The following is a 21,671-nucleotide window of genomic DNA, read 5'->3' as shown; positions in this document are numbered from 1 at the left end:
ACAAAATCGAAGGAAGTGAAGTTAACTTATTCAAGGTTTCCCTAAGAGATTGAGTGACTTGTCCTGGGCCACAGAGTCAGTAGGTATGAGAACAGTGAAACAAAATAAATTCCTACATTGTGCCAAAAAATGTTTCATTCTGCCTCTTGAGCCCATTACCTGCCTGTCTGACTAGCATTCTTTATCATCACCTGTCATGAATGGAAATTGTATTGATCAGAATTCTAAAGTCTTTCAAAGTTGTTTCTCTTTACAATGTTATTATTGTATAAATTGTTCTCCTGGTTGTCTTAGCCAGTTCATATAATCTTCTAGGTTTCACTGAAACCATCCTTTTCTTATGTCACGATTGTATTACGTGACAAGCATGAACAATAATGTAGTCATTAATTCCCCATTTGATGGGAATTGCCTCAGTTTCTAGTTCTTTTTAAATTACAAAACGAACTCCTGTAAGTATTTTTATACTTTTTTTTATTATCTGCATGGTAGAAGCCTAGTCTTGTTGGGTCAAAGTTATGTACATTTTAATAACTTTGGGATATAGTTCCAACATACCCCCCAGTTGTAATTTTCTGTTTTTGTCAAGTTGGCCAATCTGATGGGTGTGAGACAGAACCTTAGAGTTACTTTAATTTTCATTTTTCTAGTGATTAGAGTATTTTTCTATATAGCTGGTTATAGTTGAACTTTTTTCTTAGAAACTTTCCTATTTATATCTTTTGTTCATTTGATAGCTGGGGATCAGCTCCAACTTTTGTTGCTGTCAGTGTAACTCTCCTTAATAGGGTCCTTAACTCACTTACAGTTTGCTACTTCTAATGTCTTTTGACCTAGAAAACCAGATAACCTCCCAGTACATTTTGAGTGAGATCTCAAGAGGCTCTTCTTTGAGTAAATAAAGCATATAAAATCTGTTGCTATAAAGCTGTGTAGGTTACTGTGTAACATCTATTTGGGATGTTCAGAACCTGCCCATTCTATTTGATTAGTTAAGATGACTGTACATGTTACTGCTGCCAGTGTAATTTTCATTAGCACTAATCTGACCTTGTCATACCCCTGCTCGGTAAACTCCAGGGGCTTCTTACTGCCTCTGGCATAATGTACAAGCTCCTTTGTTTAGTTTTTTAAAGGCCTTTACAACCTGGCCCTAACCTATCTTTCCGACCTCATTGTGTGTTACTCTGTCTCGAATTTCGAAGTCTCGCTAGAGTGGCCTTCTTTCTGTTCCTCACACACTACTCCATCTCCAGTCTCTACCTTTGCTTGGCTAATCCCCTCTGTGAAATCCGGCCTCCCTTTCAGCTTGTAGAATCCTTGTTTTCCTTGAAAAAGAAGCTTAAGCATCACCTTGTTTCTGCCTGAAGCCTTTCCTGATCTCCCTGGCTACTAATACCTTTCTTTCCAAATGAATTAAGAGAGAGAGAGAGAGAGAGAGAGAGAGAGAGAGAGAGAGAGAGAGAGAGTGTGTGTGTGTGTGTGTGTGTGTGTGTGTGTGTGTGTGTGTGTGTGCATGTGTGTACGCGCGCACGTGCATATATTTGCTATTTTCTCATTTAGGATGTAAGCTACTTGAGAATTGAGTTTTGTTTCATTCTTTTTCTTTGAACCTCCTTCCCCTTATCTAGCACAGTACCCATCATATAGCAGGTGCTTAAATGTTTGTTGATTGATTGATTGATTGATACTTAATTGTTTTTGCCCAATAGAATGTAAGCTCTTTGAAGGAAGAGACATTTGTTTTTTGTCTTTATAAAACCCAGCTCTTAGAACAATGTGCCTTTCATGTTCTAGGCACTTGAAATAAATCCTCTCATTGGAAATGTTTTGTTAGTTTTGGTAATTGAATGTACTTGAAAGTAAATTTCATTTCTTTTAAAAATGTTTTGGAATGTACACTTTCCACTTAATCAGCCCAGTTCCAAATCAGGGAACATTTCTTTTAAAAATGTTTTGGAATGTACACTTTCCACTTAATCAGCCCAGTTCCAAATCAGGGAACTTTTGTTGTAGATTGTCAATTAAATTTGAGTTTAACATAAGTGACAATTTATTTTAGAAGACTTAAAAATTTCCAAATATATCATATGCTTAGCTTGTACCTTTTCTTTGCACAACCCTTTTTGTAGAAGAAAGACAAGTGTTTGATCTAGGAAGTAAAAGCACATTGATGGAAAATCAAGATGCTGAGTTCTAAGGAAAGTGATTTTAAGTTGAATTTAAAACAATTAAATTCATTGTGATCTCACTGTCCTTTGTATATACTTCGTGGAGGGTATTGGTGATAATGTTGTAATGTCGATTTTAGAGGTGGAACAGTGACTAAAACAAAGATTTTCTGATTCTTATTTTAATGTTCGTAAAAGGATTTAACCTTTTTTTTTTTTTAAAGAAGAGATTATTAAGATTACATTCTGGTAGGAAAAAATGTGAACTTGATGGGAAGTTATTCCTTCACCGGGGATCAACTATGATGACATAGTTATGTTTGATAAGTATGGGTGACATCTTATTGGACAAGCATTTCTTCCACAGTCTTGTTCTGATTTGTGCATTTGCAGAAAATCATTAACATTTATACATCTTAGTTACTTGGCAGATAATTTTTTCTTGGTATCCAGATGTGGAATAGATTGTTAAAATAGTTCACCTAAAATGTCATGCTTGAAAGACTTTCCCTATTGTATTTTAAAATCCTTGAGGCCAGCAGCTGTTTTTCATCTTTTGTGTCTCAATTATATTTCACATATTACACATTTAACAAATGCTTATTGAAAAACCTAGCTGAATTTAATACTTACCTTAACACTGAGTACAGCACGAATATGGTGGCTAGCACATTAGCCTTTGGGAGTCTAGAAAACCTGGATTCAGATTCTGCTTCTCATACATACTATTTTTGTTTTCATAAATAAGTTAATTAACTTCTCCATGGTCCCAGACTACTTAAAAACTGTAAGTTACAGATGAGTTATGGATTAGTGTGGTAGAAGGAGTACAACAAATACATAAAAACACTTGCATAAAGTTAATTGTCATATTCTTTGACTATAAAAATTTGAAAGAGAGGTATTAGAGGGGATATGAGTGTGTATCTAAATTTCAGTAGAAACAAACTGACATGGTAAGTAAGACTCTTGCAGAATGAAAGTGAGACAAGATTAATTTAAAACTTCACAAGTTAAGAATTTATTATTATTTTGAATGAAGCTGGGCTGAAATTTATTTTTGAATTTTCATTTAAAATTGTTTATTAAGCAGGTAGAGAGACTTTATGATAGCTTTAACACATTCTTGAATTTAAAAAAAAATGCTCCATATTAATATTTGTTTTCAGTAGATAATTTCCCTCTCTGAAAATATAACTTGTTTATATCCTTGTTTAGTTTTTCGTTATTTTTTTGGAGAATTTTATCATATTGTTAGTGATTGTGAGACACTGAGATATCTCAAAACCAGGATTGTGATTCATTCAACAAATATGCGTTGTTGGATATATTGTGTGCATGTGCATGTGTGTTTTGTATATAAATGAAGGACTGTTGTCTTTTAAGAAAGGATATTGCTTCAAAGTATTCCTACACGTAGTTGGCTAACTTCTTTACATCTTCTTTTATGCCAAAACTTTGATACTTTAAAGAGCTTGTCAGTGTAAGTACTACTTTAATGCTGATTGCAATCCTTCTGTAACTTAGATGAACTTTAAGAGTAGCTTTCACCAAAAATTCATCAGCTTGTAGCCAATGTTAAGTTGTTCTAAACTAATTAGGTTGGTTGGCTAGTAACCTTTACGCATAGCCCCTGTTGGGAAGAGTTTTTTCTTTACTGGCATAGCCGTTGAGCATGTAGGGTCTCTCAAGGAATGGAAGTAGGACTTTGGGGGATTTGTAAGTAGTAATAAAGATATAATTTTAAATGATTGTCAACTCTTTCTGGTAAAAGAGGTTTTGACTAGACATTTCACTAATTTGTACTTGACTTCCTCCTTCCCATTAGTTATTCCAACTTCTTAATTTTACAGATGAGGAAAATAAAGCTATAAATGATACTAAAGAAGGCTTTTCTAAAGTTGCACCCAGCTAGGGCCAGTGGTGCAACCAGACCTTAGATCTCCTTATTGCCAGACTGTCCCAGAATCTTTCTTCTGTACAACACTGTGTTGCCTATCAGAAGAGAAATTTGCTTCTGTTTATAGATAATCTTAAACTGTTTAATCATTTGAAGTGAATTGACTACCTTAAGTTGAATTTTTCACATTTTACTTAAAATGATAGTTTAGGGAATTTGGCTAATTAGTTACATATATTTTGTACATAAAGGAAAATGTTTGCCTAGAAAGCTGTAAGTAATTATTCCAATATGTTAGTAAATTCTGAATTTGGAATTGGTTTAGTAGGAATATATTTTGGTTCTCAGTTGTAAAAAATGGTATATTTTGAAGATGATTGTTTATCTTATACTACATAGGTGCTTTACTTGTATTTTTATAATAACACTATATAGGACGCTGGGCACAAGTCACTAACTCAGTAGTTGGCAGTGATCAAAGTAATAACATTAAATTCACAAATAACTTAAAGTTACTGACAAATTTTATGAAACTTGAAAAATATAAATCCTGTGTTGAAATGATTTTGACTTATTTTATATTGACCAGACATTAGCTCTTTTTGGAACAAACATATTTTTTTATATAAAGATAGTAATTTGTTTCCCAGAACAGCTTTTATAGAACTCAGAAGGAGAACCTATAGTGTTAATTTCTTTTAATGCGATGCCCCCAAAGCGCTCTCCATCAGCATTTCATGGTCCAGCATTTTCTACATCATATTTTTTCCCTGTGTGTGAAGTTTCAGCAGATTGTTATGCAAAACAGTTTTGTGTCTCAGTGTGACTGGGGAGACAGCTGTTAGCCCTAATGAGGAGTGCTAGCATTACAGTATTTTCATTGATTGAGACCCACAGAGGGAACAGAATGTTCCAGATCAGGCAGTGGTGTGTGGTGAGAAAGTGCCGGGCTGTCAGCTGGAGGTGTCTGCTCGGCTGCTCGCTGCCACAAGATAAATGAGTTTTGCTGGGGTTTGGCAGAGTTTGAAGCTTTTCCAGAGAGTAGCAGCAGCAGCTCCCCAAACTCCCTACGGGACTGGTACTTTAAGGGTGTCTTGAGCATTACTGTGTCTTTTCTAGTTTTTTTTTCCCTTTTGATGTCCTATGGTAGCTGTCAAGCTTATGAGTTATTAAAAACCTAATGCTTTTTAGCATTCCATTAACAAAGGGTTAGAAGATGTTTGGTTGACATTTCCTTTTATTAATCTGACTGAATATTAACTGAAAATTGAACCTAAGTAAAGTCACTTGAAGACCAAGGTCCAAAGAAAGTAGTTAATACCTTTCAGATCTGATTCTAACCTTCTCTTTTAGGTATTTAGATATGAATGGAGCAAAAACAAATTTTCTGGTTTTTCAGTCAGTCCCATTTTCTCTTAACTCCTTTGCAAATAGTAGCATAGAAAATAGGTGAGAATATGTTTGTGTGTTAGTTATTTTCTACTGAGTCATACATGATTGGCCTTTCTATACTCTGAACTGTTGAATTCCAAGTCAAGAAAAAACACTTAAGAGCCTTCATATAGAACTTCTTACAATCTTCTGAGGAAGCTACAAATATTAATAAATAAGGTATAGCCTCTGCTGTCTTGGAACTGACAGTCTTATTAGGAGGATATAACACATATGCCAATGAAGATAATTCAAAATGAAATCTGCTGAGTGCGTGAAAGAGACACAAATAAAGCGCTTGTGAAAGGTTGAAGGAAGAACAGATCATTGACACCTGAAGGATAAGGCAAAGCTTCTGGAGAAGGGGTCATTTGAAGGAGATTGTTACCAATTGTCTATGACAATTTAGTAGTTAGCATCTCATCGTGTAGTGCATTATAATCTTCCTAACTAAATGGTAAATTCTTTGAAGGCAGATAGAACATGTCTTTCTAGAAATTTGGCAGTGTAGTATACGGGATGTAATGATAGACTGGATACTTGAGAAACTTGAGGCTCTGACATTTACTAGCTGTCAGCATAGGCAAGTTTCCTTACCTTCTTAAGAACCTGAATTTCCTCATTGTAAAAATGATGGTGAAAATACCTGTAATAAGTCCTTCAAAAGGTAATTGCAAACTCCAGTGAAATAATATATGTAAAACACTTTGCAAACCTTAAACTGCTATATGTGCTCCATTTATTACTCTTCTTGTTATAACTGTCATTTGATTTTCAATATTTGTTCTTAACAACCTGGTGATGATGAGCATCTCACAGGGCGCTAGTCAAAGCCTTCCTATCTAGGTAAGATATATCAAAGTTTATGTTCCACTGATAGTTATTTGAAGAATCTTGACTTGCCTCTATGCCATAATAAAATTAGTTGTTTAAGGAAGGGAAATATGCATGCAATGAATATTTGACTTCTAATTGATTTGTATGTCAGCTGATAATTTAAACAGTTTTAAACATTACCTCCCACTTTGCCATACATTCCCTGGACTTGAATAACTTAATTCATTGGTTTAGGTTCTCCATCTGTAATAGAAATAATAATTCGTAGAGAATTTGGGGATTATCTGATATTTTGTAAGCATGCTAAAGGGAATCATGGCATTTTAATTTTATGTTTTTAAAAGTTTCTTAAATTTCAAATTTTTGATATATTTTTAAATATATAATTTATTTTTCAGTTTTTAACATTCACTTGCACAAGAATTTGAATTCAAATTTTGTTCCCATCTCTCCCCACCCCCTAACCCAGGACAGCATCCACTCTTTTCTCCAGTCTGTCCTCCCTTCTATTACCCACCCTTCTTCCATCCCCCTTTCCCTCTATTTTCCTGTAGGGCAAAATAGATTTCTGTACTCCATTGCCTGTATAGCTTAATTTTCAGTTCCATGCTAAAACAATTGTTTAACATTCTTTTTTAATGCTTTGAGTTCTATATTCTCTTCCTACTTCCCCACCCACCCTCATTGAGAAAACAAGCAAATCAATATAGGTCATACATGTGTAACAATGCAAAGCACCTCTACAGTAGTTATATTGTAAAAGACTAATCACATTTCCCTCTGTCCTATCCTGCCCTTCATTTTTTCCATTATCTCCCTTGACCTGTCCTCCCACAAGAGATTGCTTCTGATTATCCCTTTTCCCAATTTGCTGTCCCTTCTATTATCTTCCCTCTCTTACCCACCTTACCTTCCTGCAGGATAAAATAGATTTCCATATCCACTTGAGGGGTGTGTTATTTCCTCCTTAAGCCAAATTCCATAAGAGTAAGGTTCAGTTATTTCCTTTCATCTCCCCTGTCTTCCCCTCCATTGTAAAAGCTCTTTCTTCCCTCTTTTATGTGAGGTGATTTGCTACATTCTGCCTCTCCCTTTCTCTTACTCCTAGTACATTCTATTCAGCAGTAAATGTTATTTATTTTGGGTATTCTTCCTTTATATTCAGCTTACCCTGTGCCCTGTTTATATGTATATGTGTGTGTGTACATACATACATACATCCATGTACATATACATACTTACGCATATATAATATACACATGCATGCATACGTACCTGTACATACGTACATATTTATATTCCCTCTAACTACCCTAATACTGAAAAAGGTCTCATGAGTTAGAAATAACATCTTTCCATGAAGGAAAGTAAACAGTTCCACTTTAATATGTTCCTTAAGCCTTCTCTTTCCTGTTTACCTTTTCATGTTTCTCTTGTTTCTTGTATTTGAATGTCAGATTTTCTCTTCAGCTCTGGTCTTTTCAACAAGAATGCTTAGAAATTCTCTATTTCATTGAAAGTATTATACTGAAGTATTATACTCACTTTTGCTGGGTAGGTGATTCTTGGTTTTAATCCTATTTCCTTTGACCTCTGGAATATCATATTCCAAGTCCTTTGATCCCTTAGTGTAGAAGCTGCTAGATCCTCTGTTATCCTGATTGTATTTCCACAATACTTGAATTGTTTCTTTCTGGCTGTTCCTTATATTTTTTCCTTGACCTGGAAACTCTGGAATTTGGCTACAATATTCCTAGGAGTTTTCCTTTTGGGATCTATTTCAGGAGGTGGTCGGCGAATTCTTTCCATTTCTATTTTACCCTTTGGTTCTAGAATATCAGGGCAGTTTTCCTTAATAATTTCTTGGAAGATGATGTGTAGGCTATTTGTTTCATCATTGTTTTTAGGTAGCCCAATAATTTTTAAATTATCTCTCTTGGATCTGTTTTCCAGGTCAGTTTTTTCCAGTGAGATATTTCACATTGTCTTCTATTTTTTCATTGTTTGGTTTTGTTTTGTAATTTCTTGGTTTCTCATAAAGTCATTAGTTTCCATCTGCTCCATTCTAATTTTTAAAGAACTGTTTTCTTCAGTGAGCTTTTGAACCTCCTTTTCCATATGACCCATTCTGCTTTTTAAAGCATTCTTCTCCTCATTGGCTTTTTGGAACTCCTGTCATTTGGGTTAGTCTATTTTTAAAGGTGTTATTTTCTTCAGCCCTTTTTTGGGTCTCCTTTATCAAGTTATTGATTCGCTTTTCATGATTTTCTTCCATTGTTTTCATTTCTTTTCCCAGTTTTTCCTCTACCTGTCTTACTTGATTTTCAAAATCCTTTTTGAGCTCTTCCATGACCTGAGAACCGTTGCATATTTATTTTGGAGGTTTTGGATATAGAAGCCTTAACTTTTATGTCTTCCTCTGATGGTATGCTTTGTTCTTCGTCATCTCAAAGGATGGAAGAAAATACCTGTTCACCAAGAAAGTAAGCTTCTATAATCTTATTTTTTTCCTTTGGGCATTTTCCCAGCCAGTTACTTGACATTTGAATTCTTTGTCAAGTGGAGGGTATGGTTTAGGGACCTGTAAGTTCTCAGTTCCTCCAAGGTGGCACAATCAAGGGAGAGGAGTTTACTCCTCTTGTGGCCTGTGCTCTGGTCTTTGAACAGGATTCCCTATCCAGAGCCTCCACCAGCTCCACCACACCAGTGCTCCTCCTGACCCCAGGACCACCACTTGGAGCTGAGACCCAGATCAACCACTAGATTCCCCCAGGGTCTTTAGGCCAGATCTCCAAAAGTAGTTGCTGCTGCCACCCTGGGACACCAGGGCTAGGGCCAGACTGGGCTCCCTTCTCATGTACGTGAAAGAGCTTTCTTACTGACCTTTGAAGCTGTCTATGGTCTTTGTGGGTTGAGGAATCTGGGAACCATAGCTGCTGCCCGGGATCCACACTCTGAAGCCTGCTCTAGTCCTGTCTGAGCTGTGCCACATGGCCAACACTGGGCTGTACTCCACTCCATGCCTGGTTTGATAGACTTTTCCTGTCAGCCTTCCAGGCTGTCTTGGGCTGGAAATCTCTTTCACTCTGTTGTTTTGTGGCTTTTGCTGCTCTAGAATTTGTTTAGAGTCATTTTTTACAGGTGTTTTATGGGCTTTGGGTAGAGAGCTTCTACAGGTCCATCCTTCTACTCTGTCATCTTGGCTCCGCCCCCAAAGGCATAGATGAATTTTTGATATTTTTTATACCTTATTCTTCCATGACATTTCTCTTTCTAGTCCTGGATTTGGTTCCATGGGGCATCCTTTTCTTCACTTGCCTCATTAGGGCCACACCTTTATTCTTCCCATTGACAATCGTTCCCATTATTTTTTGTTCCATTTCAAGTTCCTCTCATCCATCACTGTCCTCAAAAAGTAATTTAGGTCGCCAGTTTTTCTACTTCCCTAACGTGTGTATGTGTCTGTGTGTGTTTGTATGTGTAGTAAGTATACAACCTCATTCAGATTTTTAGGGAATTACTAATGATAATAACTCACATTTATTTAGCATTTAATGACTTGTACAGCATTTTTGTCCCCACAACCCTGTGAAGTAGGTTCAGTTAAGTAGAAGATGTGTTTCAGGAACTGAAGGTCAAAGGGATTCAGGGACATGTTCATGTTCACAGGCATGAGAAACTCTTAAGAAAAAAGTCACAAGTCTTAAAAACTTCAGAGACCTAATCTATCTTGTCTACTTCCTCCTCTTCCCTTACTCATAAGCTTTTCTTTGGTTCTCCCTGGAGTCAGTTTGTCTCTAGCAATTTAAGGGTGAGTGTGGAATCAAGCTGTCAGACTTTTAGCTGAAGTTGATTCAGATTGTGGAGATTCTTTTTTCATTTCTTAAAAATAGTATTTTTCCCCCAAGTACATATCAAGAAATTTTTTAGCATTCATTTTAACAAGATTTTGAGTTCCAAATTTTCTCCCTCTTCTTCCTCTCTCCCCTTTCTGAAAATGGTGGGCAATTTGATAGAGTTTATACATGTTCTCTCATGTACAACATATTTCCATATTTGTCACAATTGTGGAAAAAGAAACATCTCAGAAGGACAAACACCTGAGAATGAGTAAAATAAATGAAAAAATGTATTTTGATCTGCATTCAGATTGTGGAGATTCTTAGACCTTTTAGAATTTGCTTGTTAGTTATCTCTTAGCCCAGGGCCTCTGGTGTGAGAAAATTTCTTATTTTCTCATTTTGTCGAGTCTTCTCTTCCATTCAAGGTCAAGAATGACTTTTTTTTTTTCAATTTCATGTTTGGTATATTGCTCATTTGATTGCCCAGCAAGCACATTTTTCTTATTAGAGGGATGCTGCTTATGTTCATTTTGTTGTAGATCGGAGGTGACAGCCAAAGCCTAAGCTCAAGTTTGTGATCATGATAATTCAGCTAACTACTTTCTCTTTGCTGCATCAAGGACCCTCCTTCCTCTCATCCACATCAGTGGCTTCCAGAATTTTATCACCATTGGGTTATACATTAACTCAGAATTGCAGAAGAGTTGCTGATCTTTACTGTTAGAAGGAACTTTCTTACAGGGAGATGCCTCCACTAATGAAACCAATTCTTGTCCGAAAAAAAAAAAAAAGAGAGATGGTGAGCATTTTCCTGAGATAATTCTCTCCTACTTATTTACAAAGGCACAGTTTAGATTTTTGTTGTTGAGGAACAGTTACAAATCATTTTAATTCATACATTATAACTCGGTTTTAATATAACATGAATTACAGAATACTTTCTTCATAATAGATGGGTGGTATTATAGAATATTGGAAAGAAGTTTGGATTTGGAATCTGAAGACCTGTGCTGCCATCTTGGCTTTCCTGCCTGGATGAGTTTTGGCAGTCACTGAACTTCCCTGGGCTTCATTTTTCTTATAAGTCGCAGAAGAGAGTTTGACTTGGTTTTCTGTGAGGTCTCTTTTGGCTCTAAACTTGTGATCCAGACATCTCATTTTCCTCATTTTACAGATGAGACTGAGGCACAGAGGAATTCAGTGACTTGTTCAAGATAAGATAGCGGGTAATCCTCCGAGTCTGAAATCCTACCCCATCTTGAAGAGACTACTCTTTCTATCATCTATCATACTACAAGCTTAATTTTTCCCCCTCACTTCCTTTTTCTAGCAACTCCTTCACCCAAGCTGGGACTTTGGACATAATTCTAAATGAAAATACTGCTTGAGGAAATCTGACTTCCCTTTTCTGTTTCTAAGGACAGGAGCCTACATTTCCTTAGCAGATTCCAAGGAAACCTAGGAATAGGTACCGTAAATTTTAAGTGAGAATAGAAAGAATCTAGGTGTGAATATCAGCCTTTTCATCTTATGATGTGGCATAGACTGGTAGAGCTTCACAGGGCATGGATTCTTCCTGTGTTTCTGAGGGCAGGAATCCCGCCATTTTTGTTTCTGTCAGCTTTGAGGCTTTTTTGTGTTACTTTCCTTTAAAAAAATAAAAAAGCAATGGAACTGTAGCCAGAGTATAAGTCGTCCCCCCCCCTTTTTTTTTGGTGAGTATTTTGTGAACTTTTATAAAGATACAGTTCTCTGGTGAGATTTAATAACCAGATATTGTTGGAAAATTTCATTTGGTTCTTATTGAAATTTCTCTATTAAATATTCCTGCAGAAGACTAAGACATTTTTGGATGCTCTTCACCTTGGATGAATGTTACCTATTGTCATTCACTGTGGGCTAATAGCAATTTTCAGTTACTCTTATAGTTGTGATGGATTTCAGGGTAAAATAAGACTTTCTCATTGTGAATTAGGTAAACTGATTAACAATAAATCCAAAGGCAACTGCATCAGAGTTCAGCCGGACTTGAAGACAGAATGTATGTGATTTGTTTAGACAAGATTTCCTCCCTTTACATCCTCTCCTTCTGTTGGTAAATTCTTAAGGTGCTTGATTAAGTTAAGGAATGCTTTGTAGTATTTTACTAAGCTTTATTTATGTATTATGTGGTATTATTTAGTGTATTATGTGGTAGCGAGATTATGGCCAACCACTCTTCCTTTTATCTTAACCTAAAGACATCTACTATTTTAGTTTGCTTTTGTCCGTCAGTTAATCAAGAATTTCTGAATACTTACTGTGTCAAGTGCTTTTTTGGGTGCTAAAGGGGTACCAGAAAAGTGTATGTATGACTTAGTCCTGTCCCACAAGAAGCTTGGGAGAAATGTCATGAAATGGTCTGTTTTAGGAATTTTATTTGTATTCATTTAGATATGTTTAAAAGGGTGCATACTTAGAAAGTAGAAAATGTGGCCCTTTCAAAAAAAAATAGACAAAAACACCACTCAGTTACATACTAGACCTCTCATACTGTGTGTAATAGTTGTGTATGGAGAAGATGATTGGAAAGTTTTGGTGAAGCTCTTTGATTCAGGTGTCATGTCAAATTTTCCATTAGTAGTTTTGCTGCACTTTGGTATTACTTTGATAAACTTTGTATCATCAGTTCAATAGAGTTTAGTCCTAATTAGAGCTTAATTTGATGTCAATTTAAATTAAGAAGGCTTTTGTGAACTGGGCCATTGTGACATGGATAGTGCTAATCTTAATCAGTAGTCTGAATAGAACATGAAATCAAATTCTTACAGTACAGCAGAAGTGACAGGAACAACTGACATTTTAAATTAGAATTACTAAATTCGGAGAAATTGATGTGCATGACCCCCAACTAGAGAATATGTTAGTAAATCTAATAGGTAGAAATTAGTCAAGCTTTTGATTGGTGAGCTCATATATGCAGTCATGAGAAGTGATTCATATATTATCCTAAGAGTGGTCCGCACTCTTTTAAAAGTAGGGGGTCAGATTGATAGCCTGTGTGACTCTGGGGCTGACGAGGTGGTCGTAGCATATTTGTGTGCTGTAGCTTCATCTGACTTTTAACTTCAATCGTCACTTTGAAAAACAATGTGGGACAGCTTCCAGGGGTCATAAAGCTTGGCTAGTACCTCATGTCTTACAAGAATTGAAACCTCACTGTTTGCTTAAACACTTAAAGATTTGAATCTGGGTTTTATTTTTAAAATAAAATTCTTGTAGGTAAAAGAAAGGGACAAAGGGAGAGGGGGGTAATGAGCACAGTCAGAACTTAACTATATGAAAAAGTAAGATTTGTCATGGAGTTCCAAAAGCACAGTGCTTCATGAAATCCTTTTCTGTTTCTTATTCTCAGCTGAGAGAAAGCTAATTTCCCATACCTTAGAGGCATCGGGTACAATTTTTCTTGTGGAGAAACATTCCTATTTTGGTTGAAGAATTAGTAATGTTATAAAGAATCAAAGATCTTGGAAAATAATGAAGCTATTGAGTATAACTTTCAGTGTCTTAATTCACATGTAGATGTGGCATCAGAGAGCAGAGTAGTTTTTGGTAGTATTTAAAATTTGTTCTTAGACTAAAATCTTAGTCATTAAGAATTACTGTTGTATATTGTACTATATACGCACATATACATAAAATATACATATGCATAAATACTTATAGATGTATATGAAACTGTTTAGGTTGAGAGTCATGTTGATCCAGATATAGGTCATATTCTTCCGAAAATTTGCTTTGTAAAAAAACCTTAGTGGGGGCTATGATTACAGTCTTAGAAAGGCAACAAAATGACAAAGGTGAAGGGGGTGGTGATAAAAAAAAATATTAATCAGACCTCTGTATTGGAATTGACAGAAATGGTTAAAAAAAAATCTTATGGAAAAGATTTATTTAGTGTAATTATTTTTAGAGGATTTTTTTTCCCTTTTAAAGAAATCTCAGATGTGGCATATTTTTGGTGGTCTATATTCAGACCAATGAAATAATAAATTGTAAATGATGCATAAGGCTAAAAGATATTAAGCCCCCTCTCTCCCCATCCTCCTTTTTCCTGTTCCTGCCATTCTTTAAAATAATTCAGATTTTTTAAGTTCTTGCCTACACCTTTCTTGGCTCTTCTTTTGGGTTCTTTTTGGCTCACTAGGACTCATCCATTTCTCCTGTTCTGACAGTTTGATATATTTTTTTTAATGGTTCTTTCTGAGGTACTTGGTGGCAGAAAAATTCAGTGAGTGGTTCTGATTATAACTTTGTCATATTGTTCTGTCAGATTGCCCATGTATCTAAGCATATTTCTGATTGATTTGAAATAATTATCCTAAACTACATACATGCATATAATTTTCTTCAGTCTCTCACGTGCTCCCAGTATATAGGCATTCATGCAAGTTTCAGCCTATGTTTTTTCACTAGTTCCTCTTTCTCTTTCTTTTTTTTTAATTTTTGTTTTTAGCAGAAAGAAGCTAGGATGGTAATAGAATAAACTTTTTTTGTTTGATGAAAAAGAAGGAAGTGGGCTTTACCAAATTTGATACATTTTATTTGTTAGAGAATTTTCAGAGTATGAGGAGAAATACCTTGCAGAACAGAAGATTCTGTATCACTTAACCTTTATATAATATGAATCAACATGTCAGCAACAACCCTCTTAGAAACTTACAAAAGTTATTGTTGTATTCTCTATGGAACAGTATTTGATATTGTCTATGAAAATATTAAAACAAATCAACCTGAATTGAATTTTTTTCACTGATGTTTTATCTTTTATTTTTAGCACTGTGACCTCTGCTGTGTTTACTGTGGGGGACAATGTTGTTTCAGGCAGTGATGATCGTACTGTAAAAGTATGGGATTTGAAAAACATGAGATCCCCAATTGCCACTATCCGAACAGATTCTGCTATAAACAGGTAAAATTAAACTATTTGTTATGTAAAGATATATATAAAAAAATACCCTCCTCATGCTCTGAAAAGTGTTGAATATAGTTTCCCAAAACATGTAACTTAGATTGTAAATGAATCTTTTTGGAAGAGAATTTAGATATTTCATCACTGACCCTCAATATACATTCACTTGTGGAAAATAAAATCAGCCTGGGATAGTGTGATTTAAAAATAAAAATTAGGTTTTTTTCTGTATTAAAAACTTAACAGTGGGTAGAAACTACAGATAATTTTTAATTCTGTGGGTCAGACTTCGTGTCTAGTTTTGAGTACTAGCTGCATAGAGTGGAGCTGGAAATAAGTAATTTTGTTCCATGCTTCAGATTAATATCTCTAATACCTTATTTTTCAGTAAAATACAAAAAATATTTATTATTCTTTTTCAGTGGACTCAAAAATATTGTTCTGTCAAGTCTTATTTGGCAGGTTCTGTACATAAACTGCATTTATCTCTTCTCTGCAGGATTAATGTTTGTGTTGGTCAAAGAATCATTGCCCTTCCACATGACAACCGGCAAGTTAGATTATTTGATATGTCAGGAGTACGATTAGCAAGGCTCCCCCGAAGTAACAGACAGGTAACTGAATTACCACTTTTAAAAGTGAGCACTGCATCTCTTCTGTGATTTTGATGAAGGTTAACTACGAGCTCAGAATTTTATAAATTAATTATTTAAAACTATGTACTGAAAAATCAGACAACTAAATAATGAATAATAGGCCTGAACTAGAGCCAGCTTTACACATGGTTGAAGTATGCTATTATATATGTAGTTTGACTTGAGGGTCACTAGTAGGTCCTCCCATTTGCAAAACATCTATGTGCATGTGTGCACACGTGTGCATGCATACACATGCATACACACACATGCACAAATACGTATCATCCTATCAGTGTTTGACAGCTGTTAAAATGGTATATTGGTAAGCACCCGGACATACCCCAGGGGGGCCTGCTATCATAGGGTCTTTGATCTGCATTTCTAAAAGAAAAACAACTTTTGATGGGTCAGCCATCACTGTAATCCAAGCACATGTATCATTCACTTAGTTCAGGGGGAAAAGTTAGTTCCCTGAACTTCAGAGAAAATAGAGAGAAATCTAAATCAATAGACAGAGCTTCCAAACTGTCTGACAGTAAGCAGTTTATATATCACAAATCAGCAGACAGATGCAACTGCCTGACATACATAAATAGTTACCAGAGAGGGAATCACCACCATCTGGGTTTTCAAAGCAGGGGTGGGGGGTTTTGTGGGGGAGTCTTAGAGTCTCATCTGGCCAAACACAAAATACTTCCAGTCAGTAAGCCCCAAAGTAAAACTGCACCTCAGTCTTTATACACTTTATAGAGTGAGAGAGCTTCACAAACTTTGAGAACCAGTACATCATTAACAGAAGGTATGGGCCTTCCAACAGATCTTCCCAGGCCCATTAATGGGTGGGGAAAATCTTTAATCACATTATTCAATCAGAGGCACTTGATTATACTAAAACAAAAACAGCAAAAGATCCTACTCTGCTTGCCATTACAAATGGCAGTATTACTCCTTGTAGGGAGGGATATGATATTAAGCACTACCAGATATTAATACTTTAGCATAAATGAGTTGTTTAGAGCATTTTTAAAATTGTGATGATAATGCACAATAATGCACTTGTGATGTTGGGGAAAGTAGGGAGAGAGATTTTTAAAAATCAAAGGAGCCATGTAAAAGGACTTACTGAATAAAGAGTAAGCAGTGGTTCCCAAAGACACACATAACCGACTTCTAATTTTGTGTTAAAAATGGAATGAAGTTTTTAAAAAATAAAAATCCTTATTAATTTAGGTTCCATTCTGAAAATTTCCCCTCTCCAGCATTTACTCTCCTTGTGACCATTTACCTCTTCCAAGCTCTGGTTACCTTCTGTGAAATGAGGATAACCATACTTCATAGATTCATGCAAAAAGAGAATTGTACCTGAAATGGTGACTTTCTGTTCTGTACTGCTTGTTTTATTATAATAAAAATCAGCTCTCATTACTTTAAAACTGTCCCATCTATCTATGCTTCCTTCTGAATTATTCTTCTTTCCTATGCATATTAAAAAATTTCAGTGATTCTCCACCTTTTTACTACTTCTTTTTTTTGGCATCACCATTGCTTCCTTCCCTCCAGCAGATCTTTATCCCCATTTAAAAACCAGAGAGGTGGGAAAAATTAATGCTCCTAAAAAATAAGCCCCATTCATTCAGTGACTGTGACTGCAGAGGTGGTTCTCCTTCCACATCCTAATTCCGTCACCTGTCTTGTCTTTGACCTTCTGGAGGAGGTGGGTGGTTGTCGCCTTGAGTCAGGCATCTTAAGTCTTTTTAAGGTTTTCTTTACAATGTTGTCATTGTGCAGGTTGTTCTCTTGGTTCTGCTTTTTTCACCTACATTTGTTCCTATTTTCCGGGATTCTGTGAAATATTCTTTCATCATTTCTTATGGTACAGTAATATTCCATTATATTCAGATACTGTAGTTTGTTCAACCACTCCCTAATTGATGGGTGCCCACTTTCCTTCTGGTTCTTTGCTTCTGAAAAAAAAAAGTGCCTTTATAAATGTTTGGTTAAATGTGGTACTTTTCACTCTCTTTGATCTCCTTGAGGTTGGTACCTGCTGTATGGTCAGACTGCTTTACTAGATGGCCTCTCATCTTACGGCATCTGTTCTTTTATCTGTGTCATTCTTCTGGGAAACAAGCAACTGCTTTCTCCTTAGGGAGTCTCCCTACCTCCTTTTGGGGAGAGTCATTCTTAAAGCTGCACAAAGACTTTTGGGATATCCACTATGTGCTACTTCAGTGTTTCAATGGCTTTCTTTCCTTCCTTCTTTCTAAGTGTATTTGGCATTATGCATTGTTTGCATATTGTCTTCCTCATTAGAAGGTAAATTCTTTGGAGGTGAGGACCATGCTTTTGCCTTTCTTTCTATTCCCAATGCTAATTTGGTTGCCATTTTATAGATCTTGTTTTTGGACACTAATTTTGGTTTGTTTGACTATTACCAGGGCCACAGAAGAATGGTGTGCTGCTCAGCTTGGAGCGAAGATCATCCAATATGCAACCTGTTCACTTGTGGGTTTGATCGCCAGGCCATTGGCTGGAACATCAACATCCCGGCTTTGCTACAAGAAAAATAAGATCTGTGGATTCTCCACAATTGCTTTTTTGCCGTAGACTTTTAACTCATGCAGATATTTCTGCGTATTGGTCTGCCATTATTGTGAGAATTTAACCCTAAAAAGGGGGCTTTGTACATGTTGTTTCCACATTGTGCCCAGTTTGCATGAAATGAACTGAAAATGTGTGATCATTTTTCTTCCCTTGATTTCTGCTTTGTGTATGACCTTTTATATACTGGCATCCATTGGTCATTAGAAATGAAGTTCACAGAGCACATAAAATGCTCATGAATTATTCCACATTTGATACACAAACAGGGCATTACATTTCTGTGAACTCAGTGTCAATGTGAAATCCATATACTCGTTGTGAGATAGATAGTGGTCTGTCGCATTTTACAGAAAAATCATAAATATCTACTACATTTTGAAAAGATTGAAGGCCTGAATATGAGTTGGTATAAATTTCACTGGTAGTCACACATTTCATGTTTACTTCTTACATGGAGTTTTGACATGTAGTGCTTCAGTGTAATACAGTTTCAATGCTGAATTTGAGTACAGTTCTGTAAGAATAGTGTGGATTTGAGAAGTAAAAGTTTAGCAGCTTCTAGTATGTCTAGAATGTTGACTCACAGCAGTCAGAGGAAGTTTCTTTTTAAAAAAAAGTGTTTTCTGCCCTAATAATATTTAAAGTCATTTCAATTTCATAAGGTCTTGCACTAACAAATTCCAAAATAGGATTCTAATCACTGAAATACGTTGAAGCAAAATTTAAAGCACTTTAGTTTATAGCTGTGGTTATAAACAGTTTGTTGAAGTTTCAGATGACTTATCCAATGACTGTGACTTGACCTTTGTGAGAAGGACTTGCTACCTTTTGGTGACCTACCTGAAAACAAAATCTTCTTTATGTTCTCCACCTTCAGTTTGCATCTTTATAAATAGGTCCACTTCCCTGGTGGCATTTGAGAGCCAGCAATGCGAATACATGAGTACTACCTCACAGATGAATGTTAGGAACTTTGAATCTCACTGTGGCCTAGTTAAAGCACTTTTGGTTTATAGCTGGAATATTGAATTAAAATCATAAGGGAGGAAGACAATCACACCAAATGTATCTTGAATATAAACAATTTGGTATTGGTTTGATAAAGTTATAACACAGGAAAATATTTGTATGTGTGGAAGATTCTTTTTTCTCAGACCAGTAGCTGAGACAAGAGCTATTGCTGTACCTTACCATATTGCGAGTGAGTGATCTGATTACTCTTGGCTCCTTGGAGATCAGAATGTTGTACTAAAATTCCTAAGTATTACTATTAACTTGCAGTCTTACTTAAAAGGTGTCTTAGTGCACTGCCCTTCACATTTGGATGGCCATTTTTCTTTTATTCATTGTTTTCTCCCTTATTTTTAGATGATGTGGGAGGGTGGTTCACAGTTTTTTAACTGATATATCCTTACATATCCATACAGTAAAGTGTAGGGTTAATTGGAAAGAGGAGGCTCTTCAGAAGAGTTTATTATGAATGAAAAGAAAGCCACATTTTTTGACACAATAAATAGAATAGTAGCTGAGCTTACAGAGTTGGATTCTTGTACATTTAGAATAATTTTGCAGGGCTTGATTAGCTTATTCATTGGTGTATTCAGGAGTCAGAAATAAAAAAAAAAGGTGGGAACTCCTAAAAAGAATGAGTTAAATGTTAAAACAACAAAAAAATAATATTGTATAGAGCTGGGGAGTTTTGTTGAAATGATAAGAAGTAAATGAACATAACAGTAAAGTTTGTTTTCAAATTTGATATTTTTTATTAGCTCAAATACAGTTTGGGGAGTCCAGAGGTAGTTGCTACTATAGTAAGTAAAAGCGCTCCAGGTTTCAGCTACTGCTTTCTGAAGAATATTTTGTCATAATGCCTTGGTTCTGTTGAGGCGTTTGCTGACTTATTTTTACCCTGCTGTGCATTAGCTTTTGGAAAATTGATATTCAGAATGCTATTTCCTATCCCCTTTGTTTTATATTCAAAGGCCAGAGTATTAACTTGCTCTTGAATGCTAGATTACAGAGATAGTGTTATTGACTTGATTTCTTTTAATTTGGAAATTTCAGATATTGTGGAATCACTGCTGGAAATAGAAATATGCATATATATTATATATATTCACACATCCATATGCGCACACACACACACACAACTGATTCAACCTTTAAAAGCCAAGTTTTAGCCTGTTTTTGCTTAAAGTTGATGAAGCCTTTAGAATACATAATGTGAAGGCCATTCAGATCTCTGCAGACCAGTAACCATCACTGCCAGTGGCTGCTTACTTTTACCACAAACTAGAGGGGCCAACCTCTGACACCAACATGAGTGTACACTCATTTTCATTGGGAGTAAAGTAAATCCTCCAGGTGCTAGAGCTGAGTTCTCAAGAGCAGGCTAATATTTACACGATTAACTACTCTATCATCTTTTAACTTGATTTTATATAATATCTATTTGTGGCCATAAATGTTATTTCCAGCAAGTCAGGTAGGCAGTTGGTTATAATGAATTTTGGGGGGTTGAAATTAAGTCATGTTTGTAGCCACACATAGTTAGGACCATTTGAAATGGTGTTTGAAAGAGGGAACTGTTTCACGCTTAATGCAGACATGTCCAGAATTTCATTTAATAATGGAGGAAAATGTGTTAGGGAAAAGTACATGTTGGTACAGAATTTCATAGAAGATGCATTGTTGGGCATGGCAGTGGTGTGATGTGGCTTTCTTTTTTTTTCTACCAATGCACATCCCTTTTTTTACAGATTTAAAATCTGTACGTATTTTGGAGTCTTATGTAAAACGTTTGCTGCCTAAATCTGTGAATACAAATTTCTTTTGGAAGAAATACGTATTTGTAAGTGTTGTATGGATCTACTTGTTTTTTGTTTACTTTTACTGTGCTGATTGTTTTTTACGTGTTTAGTGTCTTCATTGAAATTTGAAATTCATTAAAACATCCATGTTCCGTGATTACTGTTTTGTGAAGTTATATATGAACTACTCTCATGTTTTATTACAGCATTCCATATGTGTTTCAAATAGTTCTGCATTGGTCAAATAGCAGGTTCTGAAAATGGTTTTTATCAGACCCAGAAGTTTTCCACAGCTGAATGAGAACAAGTTAGATAAAAGTTATTACTGCCAATTTGAATTTCAGAAAAGTGTTATAATAGGAAAAATATAAAAGCTCACCTTCTTGTTCACTTTAATGAGGTACCAAAACAGATAAATACAAATTTATTTCTAATTTTTTTTTTCCACTGAAAATAATCCTGTTAAAAATAGAACTTGAGTAAAGCA

General features: G+C 35.6%; 1 protein-coding gene across 10 annotated transcripts in view; it reads left to right on the top strand.

Annotated features, from left to right (window-relative positions):
- WDR37 (WD repeat domain 37) overlaps positions 1–21,341 on the top strand; it is a 124,459-nt gene extending 103,118 nt beyond the window's left edge. For 9 of the 10 annotated variants that reach the window (XM_072652056.1, XM_072652053.1, XM_072652057.1 and 6 more), the window contains 3 exons: positions 14,998–15,132; positions 15,632–15,746; positions 18,209–21,341. In XM_072652056.1, coding sequence (XP_072508157.1) covers positions 14,998–15,132; positions 15,632–15,746; positions 18,209–18,340 — 382 coding nt within the window. In that variant the 3' untranslated portion in view covers positions 18,341–21,341. The other variant, XM_072652062.1, reaches the window with a different exon arrangement.
- The last annotated feature ends 330 nt before the right edge of the window (positions 21,342–21,671 follow it).

The sequence above is a fragment of the Notamacropus eugenii genome, chromosome 3, assembly GCF_028372415.1.
Source record: "Notamacropus eugenii isolate mMacEug1 chromosome 3, mMacEug1.pri_v2, whole genome shotgun sequence".
In the NCBI taxonomy this organism is placed as follows: domain Eukaryota; kingdom Metazoa; phylum Chordata; class Mammalia; order Diprotodontia; family Macropodidae; genus Notamacropus; species Notamacropus eugenii.
The sequence above is the reverse complement of the archived record's forward strand: the minus strand, read 5'-3'. Positions and strand labels throughout refer to the sequence as shown.